Here is a 22,318-nt window from a genome sequence, read left to right on the forward strand (position 1 = left end):
CCATTTATAACAAGTTTTTAACTAAGATTAAAATGAGCATTACATGTAAGAAAAATAACATACAGCCAGTCTCAAATCTTACTACTGGTATGATCAAAACTGGTAAATTTAACTTATTATTTTTGAGTCTAAACAATTGATCACACTAATAGCACAATGGGTATAAACACTATATAACAATAACTGGTAAATTTATTTGTGCTTAACTATTGAATTCATGTCATTACTACCAAAAAAGCAAAAAGAACTTTCTGCAGAGTTGCTCAGTCCAGGATTATTATTCTAATATCAATTTTATAATAAAGTTAATTGAGTTTAATAATAAATAAATTAACTAATATTAAATAAATAAAAATTAACAATCCAAAATAAAATCAATTGTACATGAAGATTGAAATACTTTCTCAATATGATTTTTGGTGATTTTAAATATGGTTGTCTGCCTGTACTCCTGAATATGTGTTAATAAACTATATTTTTGTACTGACAACTTGATGAATATAGCCAGTAAGCATAAAAACCAGTCAGCTTCTGCAATGATATTTATGTGGTATTCTATAATTTGTATGTGACAATGAGAACTATATCCCTTTATTGCCATTAATTTTTATGTTTGAGCTATGACCAATCCAACTTATGAAAAGAGTCCCAGTATAGAACTCACAAGAAGAGGATCAGACATTTGAATCTTCAAACAACTTGGTGAGCATATAGCCCTAAACACAATCAGCTTGTCCAAATAATAGGACTCACTTCTCACATGTTTCTGAAAAACAAGCCTTTGAAAATTGAGTGTTTAGCTTATAAGTCTCTGGAAGTTTCATGTCTTCTCAGAAAGGCAACAGCCAAGTGAATAAGGTGCTAGGCAGTGGAGCTACGCAATGTACATTCAAATTTTTACAATTTTAGCTTTTTTCTATTTTTTTTGTAACAATTATTTTATTATTCTATTGTATCATTATTATTTTTATTACTATTATTATTCCTGAAATTTAAAGCTGTAAAGAGATTACAAAATTGTGACATCAATTCCTGTTTAGCAAAAATGAAGTTTCTGTAGATTTAAACTCTTTTATGTCGTTAAGTAAAATTTTCATATCTTCTTATTTATTTTCAGATATTTTTGTTCATGGTTACATACTATGTCACCATAAACAAATAAACTTCAGACATTACTGTGTATGGATGAAAAAGACAAGTCTGATATCAAAATAGGGTAGTGTATTTGCAATATTTTTCCTTTTAATTGTTAATTTTATGGACAATTTTCTCATGCTCTCATGTTTGTTACACTTCAAATATAACAATACCACATCTGAAAGTAAATATGAAGAAATGAAAATTTTACTTAATGACATAAAAGAGTTAAATCTAGAGACTTCTTTTTCACTAAACAAGAAATTACATCATGATTTTTAATCTCTTGTTTTATAAGCTTTAAACTTGAGGAATAATAATAATAATAATGCTAATAATACAATAGAATAATAGAATAATTATGTTACACAAAAAAAACTAAAATTGCAAAGATTTGAACCTACGTTGTGTAGCTCCACTGCCTAGCATCTTATCCACTCAGCTTTCCGAGGAGACACGAAACTTTCAAAGATATATAAACTAAACACTTAATTTCCAAAAGTCCGTTTTTTGGAAATGCTTGAGAAGTGCTACATGCTAACCAAGTTTTGTTCAAATTAGAGACCTGAACATATGACCCTCTCCTTGTCAGTCTTATTTTGTAATTATGTGTGTAATGTTAAAAAAGAAAAAAATACCTTGGTTTTTTTTAAAATTAAATTTGAAGTAATATGGTTTATGTAGGATTTGTATTATGTAATTTCAATAATAATTTTATTATTAATTTAGATATAATCATATAGGTTATACTCAATGATGACTGAGAATGCTTAAGATAATTGTTAATATATTTTATGATATATAATTTTAAAATAATTTATATATTTCTAATAAATATGTAGAATAATAATTTTATCCAAAATATTATTTATTATTCAAGCACTTAAAATTATACTTACTAATTTTACACAAATAATGAATGGTGGCTTTGCTTGAGTAAAATGAATAATAGGAATTTTAGGTTTGACTAAATCCTGTAATTTTAAAATACTAAATATCAGTAGCATCTCAAATTATTGTAATATAAATGAAATTTTAATTTTCATGTATAGATAAAATGGTACTAATTATATTCATAAATAGTTCCTACTTAAACTATAATTCCTGATGTATAAATCTTAAGAGACTAAAAAAAATGAATCTGCAATACAAAATAAATGAACATATTCTATCTGTTAAGAAAAAATTTAATTTTACAGTTAAGTATAAAAACTCAATAATTAATACAAATATGTCACACTAACCTTATATAGCTTTGCAGTTAGTGTTAGTTTCAAAAAGTAATTGCAAAGCTATATAAGATTAGTATGACCTATTTGTATTTATTATCACTTTGTTCATTGGATGGATTTTATTTTACTCGATAATTAATTTCTAACAATTGAAATTAAATTAATATTTATTAATTTAGAAGGTTCTGGAAGAAGAGAATTGGCCCAGAGCAGGACTCAAACCTCTTCAATTGCCAGTTAGGCTACGTGAGTCATGCCATGAGTAACCAGTATATGTTAATTAACAGTTCTGGAAATGAAGATCAAACAAAGCTCTGCATAACTGGCGATGCATTCGCACAGTAAGCAGCAGTTGTGAATTCAAGTCCCACTCCAGACCTCCTTGGAAGGTTTTGGAAGAAAAGAATCTGTCTGGATAAAATTAATTAATAAATATTAATTTAATTTTAATTATTAAATTTAATAAGAGATGGTGCCTAATGCCTTCCTCTAAGCCAAATTACTTAGCATTTAATTATTAATAGTAGAAGTAATATATCCCAATTAATCCAGCAATCATTTGGTTTTAAGTCATTTAATGTTACATTTGACTACAGTATGATAAAATATTTGAAACTTACCTCACTTTCTTCAAATGTATAAAATCCTTTACTTATTTTCTTTCTGTCTACATCACAAAATGCAACTATCTGAAATAATATGAAAAGTTTTAAACAGAATATTTTCCACCTTTCTTTTCAGTAGATATATACATAAATTAAATTAATATTTTATGAATTATGTTATATATTTTTCATAATTTCTTGAAGATTTATTATGGAAAATAAAGCTGACTTCAATACATTATTTATGATAAAAAATTATATGTGGTAGGGTCATAAAATAAACCTGACTTTTAATGTAACTTTTATCATATTAATAATAGATATATTTCCAATGACCACTTTCAAAATTGATACAATGGAAGAGACTATATGTCTCTGCTAACATCTGTACCACTTATTAAGACAGTGTTACAGTCCATTCTGCATTAATTCCTTAGTGCAATTTTCACAGCACTTTTAATCTCTTCCATTGATTTGGAACTGAGAGCCATCAACAGAGCATTCATTTTGGTGAAACCATGGAAGTCTACAAGAGTAAGGTAAGTAAGAAGGCTTTGGAAGTATTAACTAACTAGGAACATGTGCCAAGACATTGTTGTGATGGAGAAACCAGCTTTTGTTTGCCAGAGATGAGATTTTTTCACCACATTGCAAAGACAACCAAGCATGTCAACATAAAATTCCTTATTGATGGGTCTGTAACAAAGAGCAAACTCATAATTCATCAGGTCTTTCACAAAAAAAAAGTGCCATCATGACTGAACAAGGTAAAGGAAGTAGTACAGAATGGACTGCATGACTCTTAATAACTGGTATGAATGTTGGCAAGTGTGCACTGCAGAAGATGCTTATTTTGAAGGTCTTTGTAAATACTTGTATTATTAGCACAATGAAAATTACACTTCCCACTCTAAAAATGGTTATACTTAATAAAAAAAATCTTACTCAAGTATTAGTAAATCTTGTTGTAATATTAAACAGGTGTTGATGTTTGAGTTTTTTAATGAAAGTTACATTAAAAGTTTGATTTATTTTTTTTGACTCCATCATGTATAAAGAACTAAATATTATCAGAACAAATAAATCTTGGCACTATCATGTAAGAATACAACAATATTGCTTATTTAAGGCAACCAAAATGAACTTATTATATTATGAAAGAAATATTTTTAGCTTTTCTGTATTGTGATCAATATAAAACAGAACAGTATTTAGAGAACAGCATTCAAAATTTGGAATTTCAACATATTAAAAACAGGATTTTCTAAACCTTAAAACAGCTAATTTGCTGAATTATATGCTACAATAATAGAATTTGAAGTTTAAAAGTTTTGCAAAAATTCAAATAGGTCAAAATCCTTTTGTTATAATATTTCATTGTTTAATATTACTGATGTAGAAATGATCACTATATTTCAAGGTAATTATATCTTACAACACCACCCAAAGTTCACTAAGAGAAAATTGTTTATTTAACAAACATTTTCAACATATTAACATAGGCTATCTTCAGGTTTTAAACTAAAATTAAAAATCGTTTTCAAAAAATGATGATAGTCTATGTTAATAAGTAGAAAATGTTTGTTAAACAAACAGTTTTCTCTCAGCGAACCTTAGAAGGTGTAATAAGATTGTAGTCTCTCTCTGCTGAGTGCACCTTAAAGGAACTTATTTAAATCTATGTTCTGTATGTCCTTCCATATTTATTTTTTTTATTGTAATGAATAATTTTTTTCATATTATTTTATTCTGTATTATAATTACATTTTTCCTTTGACTAATCTTTGCTAAAATCTACTTTGCATAGTTGATATCCTTAGATGTTAGAAATTCCATCTGTTGGTTCCATACACGATAATGCCAATTGCAATTTCCATTAAAAGACTGATCATTTAACTCAAGTTAAACAAACACTAATAAGTATTTGAAAGAAAAATGTTATTGGTGTAACGATCCAATTGGTTTAGTCTACCATTTTATAGAAGAATTTATATCATTGCTATCATAAGTATGCTGTTAGAAACTTTGCGACTGTATGTTAAATTAGTCCTCAAAAAAGTAAATAAATAAATAAAAACTATTATTATTTTCTGATAGAATTTATAACAAAAAGGAATTCACATTCATAAGAGGAAACCTGAATTAGGCCTACATACAGGCAAAAAGTGATGCTAGGCACTTGCAAATTTGGTACATTTTAGTATTTAAATCATAAAATTGGAAATTATTGAAATTAAAATTGTTTCTATATTAAAAATATTCATATTATTGTAGATCTAAATAAATCACCCTCTGCCTTCATTGCTCTTATAATGGTCCTTAGAAATAAATTTTGCCTAGGATCTAGCAAATCCTAAGTACACCTTTAAGGAAATCTGAAAATTTTAAAGACTAATTCAGGGAAATATTGAGGGCACTAGGGAAAGAGGAAGATCCTGAATAAACTGGGCAGGAAACTTCACAGACTATATACAATAGTATCTGCAAGAAACAAGGAATTGTGACCATTGGAAAACCACCATCTGTCAGCTAAAATCCTTTGACTAGAGGAGACCACAGACATAACAGAAACTGTTAAATTTATAATACTATCACTTAAAAACTGGGTATACTTGAACTAAAGCTACTATAAAACCTAATATCTCAGCAGAAAAGTTTGGAAGTGCTAACATTTTCGCCCATTTGACACAGGCAAAAATGTTAGCATTTCCGAACTTCTCTGCTGGACATTAATTTTTTAGTAGCTTTAGTACTGTTGAATTTATTCAGAACGATGAAAATACTTTTACAGAAATTACAAAAATATTATAATTTGATAATTCTCAATCTTTAAAGTTTATTATTTGGGAATTTTGACCAACTTTAATTTATATGAGAGTAACTAGATAAATTAAAGAAAACTTTTGGTGAGGAATTTGTTTTTTTCAAATATAAGAAAAAATAAAAATTGTTTTATAAATATTTGTACATGATTCAAAAATATTATGTTTATTTAAACACCAAATAACAAATTACATTATAAATTAGTCAAAAATTACAATTTGATATTATTAATTACCTTACTCCTGTTAGAAGTACTTATAGAACGGAAGAACTTTCTTCCCTGTTTTCCAGCATTCCAAATTGTAAATTTTGGCCAATGACACAAAACATGTTCTTCCAATTCCTTAATCCGAATGTCCCATATTGTTTTTCTGTATGAAAATAATTTAAAATTTTTAAATAATCATTAAATGAAAATAAACAGTAAATACTGCAAAAAGCTGTTTCTATTTAAATTTATTTATTATTACTTTTAATTACATTGTTTTCTTACTAAATATTCCATAAATAATTAAGGACAAGTGGTTCTCAGTTAACATTATAATGTCCAACTTCAAAAAACCACAAGAAAGACTTCAGGATGAAAATATGCTCTCTCTTTGTACAATGTCTCAATAAGCCTAAATGTCAACTCAGCAGAACACCAAAGCTCTTCAAATGTTTTTTGGTCTACACCAAAGACTTTCTTCAAGAAATCATAGTGTTTGAAAATGGAATGCTTGGAATGTGCACTTCAAAATTTTGTCATATAGAATTTGATGTTTAAATGCCATTAGGTCTTCCAAATTATGAATGTCCACTGGATGAATATTGGTTTCACTGCGATGCAACACACCAGACTTGCCATACCCTGAAAACACACTTCTCCTCTTTGTAACTGATGTAACTGCCCTTCACGGGCAGTTGCATCAGTTACAAAGAAAAATCAGTTAAAAATTTCTAGGACCTCTATATCCCTGATGCATTCAGTTCATATGATTATCTTTAACAGAGTGGCTTGTTAAAGCACAGAGTGCTTTCTTTTTCAAAACAAAAACAATTACAAAAGAAATGGACTAAACAAATAGAGGAACCAAAAATAAACTTAAACATTTGTATTCCAAAAAATGCTGTAACTAGGCAAGTGCAACAGGTGCATAGGCACAGAGCCCAGGACATAGGATCCTTGAAATGGAACTGACAAAAATTTGTCAAATATACTATAATAATATCTTTGTTTATAATTATAAATACATGTGAATGATCTTGTATATTTCTTGTGAATACAAAAATTATTTATAAACAAGTGTTTTATCATTATCATCTTCCTCAAAATTGGGGAGTCCAAAAATAAAACCATGTGCAGGGAAAATGAAAAGGTAGTCAAATAGAGCAGACAACAGACAAACTCATCTTTAGTGCCACCTCTTGTCAAAAATAGTTCATTACTTTTAACTTTCTTTATGAGTGAAAAAAATGATTATTATTTTATTGGAACTTTAAGTGAGTTCCTCATAACATGCTTTTATTTTAATGTTTATTAATTATGGACAATTTTTTTTTATAACACATTTGTTTTGGTATAACATAGTCCTGAAAGTCATGACAGATACATTCCTTGAAAATAGAATACAACACTTAATATTCTGTTTTAAAGGAATGTATCTATTATGTTAACAGAGAATTACTTTGTTGAATCATCAATGTAATGTTAATTGTATCATTCATTGTCATATTATTATATTTTTTTGGGTTTAGTGAGTTATACTCATTTGACACAGGTTATAATACACATCTCAAAGCCTGATGAATTAATATAATCATCTAACAATTGCCTAAATATTCGGGTTTTGAGATGTGTATTATATGTATGTATGTACGTATGTATGTATGTATATACCTCGCTGGGGACAGGGATAGCTGGCTGAGTGCCGCAGAGATGTTCATAAGCCATTGACATAGGATTGTCTCCAGTCAGCGCCGTTAGTAACCATGGAAGGTTATATCGAAAATTTAAATACTTCTGGAATCAAAGGCTGGCTTGGGGTCCGCGTGGTGCAATTGTAGAGCACTGCACGGCAAATGGAGGCTGCGGGTTCAAGCCCCGCCCCGGGTCAGTTATTTTCTTCCAGAAGGTTCTAAATTATTTAAGTTATTAAAATTATAATTATTAATTTAGATAAGAGATGGCACCTAATGATTACCTCTAGTACCGAATCTATTTGTATTAATTATTTGATTATAGCCATATTATAGCCCAAATATTAAGGTGATTGCTAGATGATTATGTTGACACTGGTTGCTGTGTACTATGCCAGACCAGAGTCAAGGCATAGTACACAGGTCAATGACATATTTTGTCTTGTTTTGGCCAAAACAAGACAAAAATTAAATAAGTGTGTCAGTGTGTGTCTATAGTCAGGAATTTCCTAAAAATATGACATGTATTCAATATAGTGGCCTTCTGTAGTGTGATATATGGTATGTGTTTTTCTTCAATTGCAATGCTCCGGGGCTTTTGTGTAGTGTGTGTGGTACGACACCTGTAGAGGAAAGAACAACAGGTACAATAAGCACCCTATCCATCCTCCATGCCTGATTTCCTGAGTGAATTTTGTGTACTTGTTGATTTTTTTTCAGTGCATGTGTTTTGTACATTGTGAGTGTTTGGAATGGATATATATGTCTATAATGTATGTGATTTTATTGTGTTTGTCAATGAGTGCAATGTTTGTTGTGATAAATTGTTTTATCTGTTATTATGGCTCTGTTAGTACATTTTGTGCATGTTGTTTTCTAATACTGTCTGTGGAATGTATTTGTAGTATGGTTCATGGGTGTCTAATCATTTGTTTATTTGCAAGCTCTTGGTATATTATATTTGCTACTTGATTATGTCTCTGTAAATGATCTGTCTGTGCCAAGAGCTTAAAACCAGAAGTGATGTGTTGTATAGTTTCTGGCATTATGTGACATTTTCTGCATGTATCATTTGTGAGTGTTGTTCATTTCTCTGTATAAACCTTACTGGCATGGGTGCCCCTACCAGGAGCTTGTGCTTTAGCCTGCATTGCTCTATGGATCAATAAAATTACTAGGTTCTCCCACCATGACTAGGTGGTGACCATGGGAGAGTTGGTGTTGTTGTTGTTATTATTATTATGTTGGGTTAAGTGAGATATACTCGGGTTATTATTATTATTATTATAAATATCAAAAATACAAACTGAATTATATAAAAATCATACAGCTGGAATTTATGAACTATTTTTCAGGCTATAATAATAATAATAATAATAATAATAACTCTCCCGTGGTCACCACCTGGTCGTGGTGGGAGAGCCCAGTAATTTTACTGATCCGTAGGGCAATGCAGGCTGGAGCACAAGCTCCTGGTAGGGACACCCATGCCAGTAAGGTCTATGGGGAGAAATGAAGCTAAGAGTGACCACGCCCACATTCTGTGGAGATATTCATCATGGTAATAACTAGATCAAAGTGTGATACCGGCTCGGACGTCGCCCGGGTTAACAAGGTCCGCGTTCGTGGGTTAGGCAGAGGCTCACGTTCGAAAAATAGGTCACAGTCTCCCTTGGTTACCGGTGGCGAAAGCAGCACCGGCCCAAGCATGGCTACTGCAATGCCCTCAACAGATGTGAGGAACCAACCCAGCCTTGGTGTTTCTGTGGCAATGCATCCACAGACCACAAAGGCTGGAAAACCACGCCAACGGATGAAATGGACAGTAGAAATGAACGAGTTTATCATCCGTACTTATTACACCATCACAAAACTCGAAACAAACATGACAGCATACAGACAACAACTACACCATAGATTCACACAACAGTATCCTCATCTCACTGTCACCGAACAAAGGGTTGTTGATCAAAAAAGAACAATTATACACAACAACCTTATTCCACAAACAACACTTGAACTTATCAAACAACAGGTTGCTGATCAAATACATCAACAGACAGAAACATCTAACATTAATGAAGATCATGTAACCTGTCAGGATAATCCAGCAACAAGCATTGATAATAACACACATACAACAATTACCACTAATGATACTACAGACACTTCTTCATCCATCACTGATAACATAGACATGAATTTAGTTAATACGCTCTCACTTATATTTCAGGAAACACTCACTGAATATACAGGTACAGATCCCACACAACGACCACGAATACCAAAAATCAACACGTCGAAGGAAGTAGGAAAAACACTAAATTATGTAAACACTCACTTACTACCACACTACATTCATTCAATTTCTACACTCGCAGACATTCATACATTAGTTTATGCTGGGGCAGTCACAGTAGTGACACACCATGGACTGAAAGTACAATCACAGACAAATACACAGAAAACACAATTCTATCACAAACCTGCCTGGCAGAGAAGAATAGAAACACAAATAAATGACATTAGACAGCAATTAGGCAGGCTGACACAATACACTAAAAACAACATAACACCCAAATTAAGGAAACAGCTCAAAAACATTTTCAAGAAAATAAAAACACACACAAAACATGAACATCACAACACACGCATTACAGAATACATTGATACACTAAAACAAAAACTTGCTGCCAAAGCACGTAGACTCAAACGATACAAAACATGTACACTACGAAAACAACAAAATAAATTATTTACAAACAATGAAAAACTCTTTTACAGACAAATTAATAACAAAGCAAACACTGATACACAGCACAGTGGCACACCAACAGAAGAAGAACTCACAACATATTGGTCTTCTCTTTGGTCCAGTGCTGTCACGCACAATGCCTGATGCAGGCTGGATCGAGGAGGAGAACAGAAACTTGCACAACATACCAACTATGCCCTGTGCTGAAATAAACATACATGATTTCCAATACACTGTTAACAGAACACACAACTGGAAGACACCTGGTGTAGACAACATTCACAATTTCTGGTACAAAAAGTTTACATCACTGCACCAGGAACTAGCTAAACACCTAACACACATCATCATCAATCCACAAGACATGCCAAATTTTCTTACTCAGGGCATCACCTACATGAAACCTAAAAACAACAATACCACAGACCCCACACAATACAGACCAATTACATGTCTTCCAACACTGTACAAATTATTGACATCCTGTATTGCAAACAAAATATACAAACATGTTGAAGAACACGACATTCTAACAGAACAACAAAAAGGTTGTCGTAGAAACCACAGGGGATGCAAAGAACAGTTACTCATAGATTCAGTCATTCTACGGCAAGCACACAGACAACACAGAAACATACACATGGCATATATAGACTACAGAAAAGCATTCGACAGTGTTCCACACAGTTGGCTGCTACATATCCTACACATGTACAAAATACATCCATCACTCATTGCATTCTTTCAAAACACTATGCAGCACTGGAGAACAACACTACATCTCAGGGTTCATAACACTTCCATACAAACAAACCAAATTTTTATTAGGCGAGGAATTTTTCAAGGAGATTCCTTGAGTCCTCTCTGGTTCTGCTTAGCCCTGAACCCATTATCCAACATGTTAAACAACACGCAATATGGTTACAATATCAGACACAAAAAAACAACACAGTTTACACTGTCACATCTCATGTACATGGATGACATAAAACTTTATGCATCCACACAAAAACAACTTCATCAACTCCTACAAATCACACATTCATACACCAAGGACATACAAATGGAATTTGGCCTAGATAAATGCAAAACAGTTCACATAGAAAAAGGAATCCTGAAGAAAGAAGATTTTGCACTTGGAAATGGAGACATTATTGAATCCATGGAAGAGGGCGAGTTCTACAAGTATTTAGGATTCCAACAGGCCAAACTAACAGAACATACACAAATAAAGCAAAGATTAATTAAAGAATACCAAAGTAGGTTAAATGCTATTCTCAGAACACAGTTAAATGCAAAACACACAGTTAAAGCAATAAACACATATGTCATCCCAGTACTCACATATTCTTTTGGAGTTATACATTGGACTCACACAGATCTCGAGCAACTCCAAAGGAAAACAAGAACAACACTTACTAAGCATAAACAACATCATCCTAAATCCGCCACAGAAAGATTAACCCTTCCACGTAAAGATGGCGGACGTGGCCCTGATTGACATAGTTAACCTTCACTACAAACAAATACAGTCACTGCGAGAGTTTTTCTACAAGAAACAAGAAACATCACAATTACATAAAGCAGTAACTCTAGCAGATTCAAATAACACACCATTAAACTTACACTCACATCATATGGACACAACACAACATATAAAAGGCATAGACACCATTAAGCAATCGTGGGCTCGAAAGGCACTCCATGGCAGGCATCCTTACGACCTGGCCCAGGATTTTGTTGACAAAACTACGTCAAACAGCTGGTTAGCTCGGGGATGCCTCTTTGGGGAGACGGAAGGATTCATGATCGCCATACAGGATCAGGTCATAAATACTAAAAACTACAGAAAACACATACTCAAAGATGCAACACTCACAAATGACACATGCAGAAAATGTCACATCATGCCAGAAACTATACAACACATCACCTCTGGTTGCAAGCTCTTGGCACAGACAGATTATTTACACAGACATAATCAAGTAGCAAATATAATACACCAAGAGCTTGCAAAGAAACACAAATTAGTAGACATCCACGAACCATACTACAAATACATTCCACAGACAGTATTGGAAAACAACACGCACAAAATGTACTACGACAGAGCCATAATCACAGATAAAACAATTTACCACAACAGACCAGACATCACACTCATTGACAAACACAATAAAATCACATACATTATAGACATATCCATTCCAAACACTCACAATATACAAAACGCATGCACTGAAAAAATTAGCAAGTACACAGAACTCGCCCAGGAAATAAGGCATCTGTGGAGGATGGATAGGGTGCTTATTGTACCTGTTGTTCTCTCCTCTACAGGTGTCATACCACACACACTACACAAAAGCCTGGGCATGTTACAATTGAATAGAAACACATACATCATACTACAGAAGGCCACTATATTGAATACATGTCATATTGTGAGAAAATTCCTGAATACAGACACACACACTGATACACTTCTTTAATTTCTGTTTTGGTTACTATGCCTTGACTTTGGTCCGGCATAGTACACAGCCACCGGTGTTAACCGAGTATATCTCACTTAACCCAACATAATAAAAATCTTACTAAAAGCAAATGATGTCATTTAATAAACTTAATGATTAAAATTAATTAATAAATAGTTTAGAAACATGACAATAAAAGATTTTTAGTTGGTATGTATATATCATTCTGTATGGTTATATTCCAAAATAATAAAATATATGCATTTCTTGCCACCTGTAGAAATTATGTTCCAATAAAAAAACATGAACAAAAAAATGGGGCAGTTGTTAAAATCATGCTTGTGAAAACAGACTCTATAAGCAATAAAGGATTAGGAGAACAAAGATAACTACAATACTGAATAAATGTTATATAATAATAAATTTTATTTTACATAAAAATGCAACATTCTGATTTTTTGTAAATCACAAGGAATTGAAAAAAACTATTTTAAACTAGATGAGAAACATCACAACTTCTCTAAAAAAACTAAGAATTGATGTCTGGAAAATTTTACTTTTCAAATATTTTTGAATTTCTTTAAAGGGTATCAAAATTTTTTCTATTCATTTAAGTTCAAACTATGTTTTGGAACTGATGTGTTTATAAAATGATCAATACACAAGGGTGAGTCCAAACAGAGATTGATTTTTTTCCTGTCAAAAGTACTGCATTAACACATTTTAGATTTATATCACTGTAAAGAACAGTTATTTAATGCATCTGTCCAGAAAAAACATTTCTGGCAACAACATTTAAAACTGCATACAAACCCATCTGTTACATAAAGTTTTTTAATAAAATATCATATCTCAAAAGCTTAATTTTGAGGATAGGGATGAGTTTTATAAACAATTAAAAATACTAACAACAAATAAAATCTTAATTATGTCCAACCCTCCTTGTGATATGACACACGCCAACCTCTATCTCCCCACTCCTTTGACTAAAATTTTAATCGCCAAAATTTAATAGCATCAATCCTCATAATATACAAACCTCCCTGCAATTTCAGAAATTTTTGACAGAAAACACAGGAGTTATTAATTTTCAAAGTAGGTGAACAAAATCATGCCCTCCACACACATGTACTAACATCCATATATACAGAAACCCTCCCAACCTTTTTTTGCATTTCTGGATGTTTGAAGGTCTCTCTGAGACCAGAAATGTCAAAATCTTAATGGTTACTTTTTGACCGATCACCATACTTTCCCTGTGTTATATATAACAGAACCAGGAAAGTAAAAAAATTGTATAGAAATTTGAACAAATTTATCTGCTGCCTATCTGTTTCAAAATGACAATGAACATCTACCCATTACTAACATGGAAACAGTTTTTGACTAAGAAAATTATTTTGTGCAGCCCACATCACCTGTACAGCACAAATTTAGCACCCTGCAACTTTTTTCTGTTCCTAGCACTAAAGCTGAAGTTACAAGGGAACTCATTTCCTGTTCACAGCACTGGTGGTCAAAACATTCCAAGAAATGGACTACTATACATCTTCAAGAACTAACAGAAATAATGGCAGAAGTGCATTCAATTCTAGGGGAAACATTTAAAAATATACTAGTTTCTACATCTCATAGTGATTATTGTGTGAGGAAGAAAATCATTCTCAATTTAATTTAATTTAATTTTTTAAATAAATTAATACAGGTAATATTCTACAGGACAAGAAAGAAGTTCCCTGATAACAACAAGTAATAGACAATAAAAATAAACATGCAATGCACAAATAAACAATAAAAACAGGTATGAAACAATCATAATAAAGACATTAAAAAACTGACACACAAACAACTTGACACCTAAATGCAAATTCCAGCATATAATGAAGAAATAAACTTTAATGTTCAAACGTTTTCAGCTGTCTTTCAGAGGTCCTCGCCAGGAAAGAATGCACAAAACAGAAAAAACAGCTCTATCTTTTGAAAAGTTTTAGCTTTCAAACATAGCCGTGTTCCAATTTTTAAATATTTAAATAATGTTCAATACAAAGATCATTACGTATTACAAAATATAAATAAATTATTTTTTGTAAATTAAAGACACAGTCAATTCAAAAGACCACCATTTATTACATGCTTTTTGATTAAAACATTTGGACGACCTGACCTTTCTTTTTAGGCTACTTGGCTGCCTCTAGTTAAAAAACACAAAATTTATCCAATTAAAAATATAAAATTTTCTAAAAATTCGGAATAGGTTGGTCTTACGACATCTTCTAATACTGTTCCATCCTGTTCCATCCTGTTCCACTCGGAGATTTTGGCCGATTTATATCCACAGAAGAATGCGCTGGTAAATGTAGATTTCGGGATCCCCTCTGGTGACGAATTATTGCAAAAAGTTTGTTTCTTTCGTCGGATGGCTAAATTATTTTTTAAATAAAGCTATAAATAAATTCACTAATAATATAATATATGGCATTGTAAAAGTTAGCCCAATGTTTTAATGTATAAACGATGCATTAACTCTGACTATATTCCAGTTCCACAACCGTGGAAGTATTATTTACAATGCCACAAAGCATAATTTTTGATATGTAATTATGCATTTATCTTTAGGCACTGTAAAGGAAAAATTTTCTTATCGAACATTGTTTGTGTGTTGTTATCGTTTAAAACATCGGGCTAACTTTTACAATGCCATATATTATACTATTAATGAATTTATTTATAGCTTTATTTTAAAAATAATTTATTTATATGTTGTAATACGTAATTATCTTTGTATTGAACATTGTTTAAATGTTTAAAAATTGGAACACAGCTATGTTCGAAAGCTAAAACTTTTCAAAAGATAGAGCTGTTTTTTGTTTTGTGCATTCTTTCCTAACAACGGCCTTTGAAAGACAACCGAAAACATTTGAACATTAAAGTTTATTTGTTCATTATATGCTGGAATTCTCATTTAGGTGTCAAGTTGTTTGTTTGACATTAAAAAAGCAAAAATAAAAGTTTATTATAAAATCATACAAATAAAATTTCTTTTGACTTGCCCTCGTAGTTGTATACAATCAATAATGGTATATAAAAAAGAATAATGTCATTTTTAGCATTTAATTACAAATAATTTTTTAATTATGTAAAGAAAATAATAATTTTTATTTCATTTTAAAATAAAGTATATTATTTCAGTAATCAAATATGTCAAATAATAATACCACAATATTATGAAAATGTTTTGTAACATTTTCATTAACTCAATTCTTGGTAGAAATTGTATTTCTAAACTACAGTTGACAAGGGATTCTTATGTATATACAGTATACAGGGTGGGCCAACGAAAACGAAACGGCAGAGTGTTCGTGTTCGTCCCAGCAAATCGCTCGGACAGGTCGATTTTATTCTCGAGGGGACATCTTATTCAATAAAGTTTTTGCGAATCTGAATATTAACTAAACAAACATTTTTTTCGAAATAAATGTTTGTTTAGTTAATACAAAATAAATGAGTTTTTAAAATTTTTGTTGTCTGTTGTATTCAGAATTGCAAAAACTTTATTGCAAAAGATGTCCCCTCGAGAATAAAATCGACCTGTCCGAGCGATTTGCTTGGACGAACACGAACATTCTGCCGTTACGTTTTCGTTGGCCCACCCTGTATATTAGACTAGAGTATGAATAATATGAGTGGTAATATATTCACCTAGCTTGTAAAGATATGGAATCAAGTCCTTTCCCACATTAATTTTTGTTTTTAGACTTTTCTAAAATATTAGTTAATTCCAATCATTAAATTTATTACAGAAGAGCAACATCACTTACTTTTAGTCAGAAATTCTTTAATAACTTAATTAATAAAACACTCCTAGAAACTGGAGTTGATCAATAATAAAAGACACCTTCCACACTTTGCCAGCTCCATTCCTTGACCCTAAAAATAAACTAGTGCTAGAAATGCAGAAGGTGTCTTTTATTAACTTAATTAAAATAGAATCTAAAAAAGAGCCAGTAAAGTCTAGCTATTTAGTTTATATTGATGATATAAATACATAAAATATTTTAAACATACTCATCAATGGAAAAAGTAGTAGCACCAGGATGATAACGATACATCAACAAATCTTCATCCACCCTGTATAAACTTCCATGTAATTTCAAATGGGCAAAATAAAATAATAAATCTTCAGGTGTTCCCTGTAAGTAATATAAGTATAAAGATAATTTGTCAAAAAAATTAATTACTACTGAATTAATTATTTTTGTAAATATAGTAGTATATAAAATGGACAGGAATCACTTTTGTCAAGGCCATGTGCACTGGAGTTTTTTTGGGAGTTTAATTTCCCATTTGGAAAAATTAAAAACTTAAATAAAACAATATATTGTATATAACATATTTATTTTGTACTTATTTAGTTCCTCTCTAGTCTACTGCAGAGATTCTCAGAGGCTTTTTGAAGCTGCAGAACACCATTCATATACTTTTTATTGTGCAGAACATTAGCATCAATATATTCAAAAATTGATAAGCAATTCCATGTTTACTATTCTCATGAAACAATAAAGCAATAAACTTTATTATATTGAATCCAATTTTAAGCAAGGAATTGTCTACGAATAAGGTGATATATTGTAGTACAGTACATTGGAATAAATTTGCAATGAAAACTTTTTTGTGGAACACTTAAGAAAGTTTGCAGAACACGGATTGAGAATCACTGGTCTACTGTATTGTGTTACTCTAATAAAAGTAATGTACAGTACACTTCATGCCAACACTTAACTGTATAACAATTACAATTGTGTGTTGTGGCGTTACCTATGGTGAATTTAAAGTATAAATGAGTTCATAAGCACTTTTGATAGCATAAAACTACCATTGTCAGGTGAATGTTGAATACAACAGTTTTTAAATTCTGAGCTGTCGAACAACTTATGAAATTCTATGAAGCGCATAGATGGAATACCAATATAAATTTGAAATAGAATAAGAATTTTAAAATTTTTTGATCAGCAATATGAGTAACATAATTCTTTAAATATACATAGAGAGCGATAATGATGTTCTAGAGATGTGGATTAGATTGCTTGAATAAAGTTGTCCGTATTTGTGGGATTTCAAGAGTTGTTGTGTTGCACGGTGTTAAAGCAGATATGTAGAGGTTCTCCCAAATAAATAATTCTTTCTGATTGTTTCACCATTTGAGTAACTTTGTTTGGGCCCAGAGCAGCTGATAATCTTGATCAAGCACTTTTTTTGCCAATTCTGAAGTAGTTTATAGTGCTACATCTTAGTATACTATTAGGCATCAGCTGTCAGGTGCCAGATTAATTCATGATTTGGATTTTAACAATATTGGTGATTTCACTCTGGTGTTGTTTGGATGTAGATGTTTACCATTTGAGCTGTTTTCTTTGAAAGTGGTGTAAGCCCATTTTATATTATATGGAGATATTTAAGGGTTTGTATTTGAATGGTTTGAAAAATATTGGTATATGTTAATATGATCATTTTATGTTTTTTAAATATTAAATTGATTTAAGTTTATAATGTGATTGTTTTTGAAGTATTAGTTACCTTATTAGTATTAGTATTAGACCTCAAATGGACTTACACCACTTTCAAAGTCAACAAAATGCAAAAATCATACATTTATGAAATATTAAATATGGGATTTGAATTGAATCAAACCAATTTTTTAATGAAATTTTTATTAAATATGTCAAAAAAAACAAAAGAAAAAGGCTTTATTTCAATATTTCTTCAGGTAATGCCATTTAAATTATTTTAATTACAACTTTATATTAATATGTGCCATTTTTAATTTTTATCATTATGAGGGAGTTTTTGAAAATAGTCATGATGTATTAGAGGGATATAAGGTAATAGATCCATCATATCGTTGAATTTTTCGGATGTGATGGGCCTGGCATGGTGATATAAAGGTGCTAGTATTATATTTTCAAATTTTTGTTTGTTCATTGGAATTTTGGTACTTCCTGCATCTTATGTAGAGTATAAAACTTAGTAGTGTGTTCTGTTTGTTCACTTAATTTGAAGTAAATAAGTATGATTACTTTTAAAATTACTAATAAATTGTTAATTTTATAACAAGTGTGCATTTTATATTATATAATATTCAAAATGGATAATGTCACCTTAGAATCGGACAGTGATTCAGGTAGGTATTTATAAAATAAACTCTTATTTTGATACATTTCAGTCTACTTTGCAGAAAGTGGACTTACACCACTTTCAAAGTAATTATATTTGTAATTTCATTAACTACGTAAACTTATATTGACGAAAGGATGAAAATTTTGAAGTATTTTTTTGGGAACTGTTCATAGATAAAAAGCTCATAGCAGATTGCATTCATTGTTATCATTAACTAACTTTTTGTCAAAAATGGACTTACACCAATCATAAAATCAAAAAGAAAGGCTCAACTACTTGCATCACATCTCCAGCAGTGAAAAAGGAGAAAGTAGTTAAGGCATCCTATTACAGAAAAAGGAAATCAGGAAAAGTGAAATTTTTTCAATGGAGGACAATCTCATTTTTTGTAACCATATACTGCATTTGTTGGAGGATCCTGTCAATAAAGAGTCTCCACTCCGTAGGATCTTGTGGAGTGGAGACTCTTTATTGACTCGTCAAAGTTCAGCCTTAAAAGAGTTTTGCTGCACAATGGCAACAAATATCTATTCATGCTGTTTGCAAGAAAAAAAATGAAAGTTTTCTTTGATTTAGTAACCAAACTTGATTATAAGTCATAATAAGTTTTTGTCCCTTTAAAACCAGAAAAATAAAAACCATCAAAAATATGAGGATCATTTAAGAAGAAATTTCTATATTTAAAGGTACAATAAGATCCCACTTAACACGTTGACTGCCATCTACGATGATGAATGCGGTCTGCTCAAAGCCTAAAAAAAAGCTCAAAATTTATGCTGATCTTAAATTATCGCTGCATTTCATTGATTCATATATAAGGTGATTACTTACGAACACGAACCAATCAGAAAAAGGTGGCAAAAAGGTGTACTTTCTTTAAATCCATGTTTGTTTGGTGCAATTTTGGAAAAAATGTAACATCATGGATGCCATAGGCAATATCGGCTTTGTTTGGCGAGAATTAACTGATAAATGCATGAATGAAGTGTGGAAGAAGTTATGGCTGAAGGTATCCAAGAATTCTCAATGAGAAGAGCCTATTGCTGTATCGTTAGGTTGATTGGTCAACCTAATTGATACAGCAGGATTAGGAGGTGAAGATGAGCAGGATATTGAGGAGTTACCGCAGGTTTCTGATGAGAGCCTTACCAACGACAACCTTCAAAAACTGGCAGAAAAAGGAATTCATGTAAAACTGGAAAATAGAGATTCTGAAAATGAAAAACCCAAAAAATTTCTTTACAAATTTCCTTAGTAAAAGTTTGGTAATATTAACTGAAATAGTCAATCAAATTGTAGAGAATGATCAAGGTTTTGAAAGGAGTGCAAAAGCAAAACGAGGCGTTTCGGATGTGATCTTCTGCTGCCGACATTTGCTTAAGGAAAGAAAAAGCAACAAATGAAACTACATGACTTTATTGCAAAAAAAAAAAAAAAAACATGAATTCCAGAAGAGCCAGGACCTTCATCACAAAAAATGAACTTTACATTTCTGTGTGCATATGTTTATGTGTTATTTATATATTATTATACAAATTAATATAAAAATAACTTAAAATTAAAGTAAAATTTGTTTATTTTTGGTCGCGTGTTTCCCCAACCCTATTTACTCTATGTTAAAGACCTCGTTTAACGCCATTTCATTTAGCGCTTTGTCATTTAGGAATGCATCCTCTGCATTAAGCGGGGTCTTACTGTATTTCATTTTTAAGGAATTCAGTCTTCAGTGTTTTAATACTGAAGACTGAATTCTCCTCTTTGTTGTTTCATTTCAATGGTGATGCATGCTATTATTATTTCTTACTTTAAGAATTATATATGTATATGTATGCATATATACATAATTTAGATGTTTGAAATTACCATTCCTGCTTCACTAAATCCTCCAACTTTTTTGAAAACTTCACGGGAACAAAACCAAGTTGGCATTATTAACGTTGGTCCATGAGATGTATATATCTAAAAAAATTAGTCACATGTTTTAAAGTTATCTATTATTTTTTATTTTTATATTAATACAAGAAAAAATGTACTTGCAAAAAGTTCATAATTTATCACACAGAATAAATAAAGCTAAATTTTATTAATAATACAGTAAACTTGCTTTATAGCAACCCTTGATTTAGTGATTCACCATGATATATCAATCAACACAAAAAGTTCTGATCAATCTCTCATAAACATATTATTATTTTATTATTGATTTGACCTTTTGAACTTTGAATGAACAAATCTGAAAATAAAATCAAACTGCCCTCTTAGGTGAAAATATGCCTTAATGTTTAAAAAAGGTTTTGAACTAAAATTACCTTTATTGTACATAAAATATGTATAAATAAATATAATTTTGATAATGAATTGAATGGAAAAATTTCAACAATCTGAAATAAAGTCAATTTGCATTAATTTTAAAGATTGTAGAACCATTTCCAGTGCATGGAAAACCCTCTTTGAATTATAATAGTTGCATTTACATTGTATATTGATTATTTTTATTTTATTAAGTCTTGTCTTTCATTTTATTTTGAATCATGGTTCATGTATCTTCATTCCTTTCATTTGAATACATCAAGGTCAAAATCTTTCAATACAATTCGAAAGAATGAAACATTTAAATGGAAATATTCAGTGAAAATCATTCATTTTCCAATTTTTTATCTGAAACTCTGGATTGAATAGTTTTTATTTGATATTGTTCATTGAAAGCATTTGTTTTTACGTTTGAGTTTAAACCTTCAAAGGAATATGGAAAAAATTAAATTTAAATACCAGTCCTAGCATATCAGTTGTGTATGTTTCATCGTGCTTCTTGAAAAACTCACACTGATGATGGACTTAAAAGATCAAAAATGTTTTGAAGTTAACATGTAACAACTGAAGATATAGATTAGTGCCATCTTTGATTGCATAAAAGCTTTTAAAATTTAATTCAAGAAACAACGAAGATTACAATAATAAAACATATGTAAAGTACATACATATCTAGTAATGGTCTTTTGACTGTTTAAGTTTTCATTTTTCTAATTTGACTATCATTTAGTTATAAAAAAAAAAGATAGTAGTGATGTTTTTCTGTACTTTTTTAATTAATTTTTTAAAATTGCTTTAAATAATATAATTTTAAAAAATAACTTTTTTAAGTTTTAGAGTAGTTTTCTTATGTAAACACAAGATTATGACATAATTGGCATCTATAAGTTTTGAAATAACTGGAGAGATCGA

General features: G+C 30.7%; 1 protein-coding gene across 3 annotated transcripts in view; it reads right to left on the reverse strand.

Annotated features, from left to right (window-relative positions):
• The window catches only part of LOC136976939 (queuosine-tRNA galactosyltransferase-like), a 62,062-nt gene that overhangs the window by 595 nt on the left and 39,149 nt on the right, over positions 1-22,318 (reverse strand). For 2 of the 3 annotated variants that reach the window (XM_067272332.1, XM_067272333.1), the window contains exons 7-11: positions 20,960-21,055; positions 16,988-17,112; positions 6,033-6,168; positions 2,990-3,058; positions 2,037-2,111 (exon numbers count right to left, since the gene is read on the reverse strand). In XM_067272332.1, the coding sequence (XP_067128433.1) occupies positions 2,037-2,111; positions 2,990-3,058; positions 6,033-6,168; positions 16,988-17,112; positions 20,960-21,055 (501 nt within the window). The remainder of the gene's footprint in view (positions 1-2,036; positions 2,112-2,989; positions 3,059-6,032; positions 6,169-16,987; positions 17,113-20,959; positions 21,056-22,318) is intronic. The other variant, XM_067272334.1, reaches the window with a different exon arrangement.

This window comes from Centruroides vittatus, unplaced genomic scaffold (assembly GCF_030686945.1).
Source record: "Centruroides vittatus isolate TY-2023 unplaced genomic scaffold, ASM3068694v2 contig_436, whole genome shotgun sequence".
NCBI classification, from domain to species: domain Eukaryota; kingdom Metazoa; phylum Arthropoda; class Arachnida; order Scorpiones; family Buthidae; genus Centruroides; species Centruroides vittatus.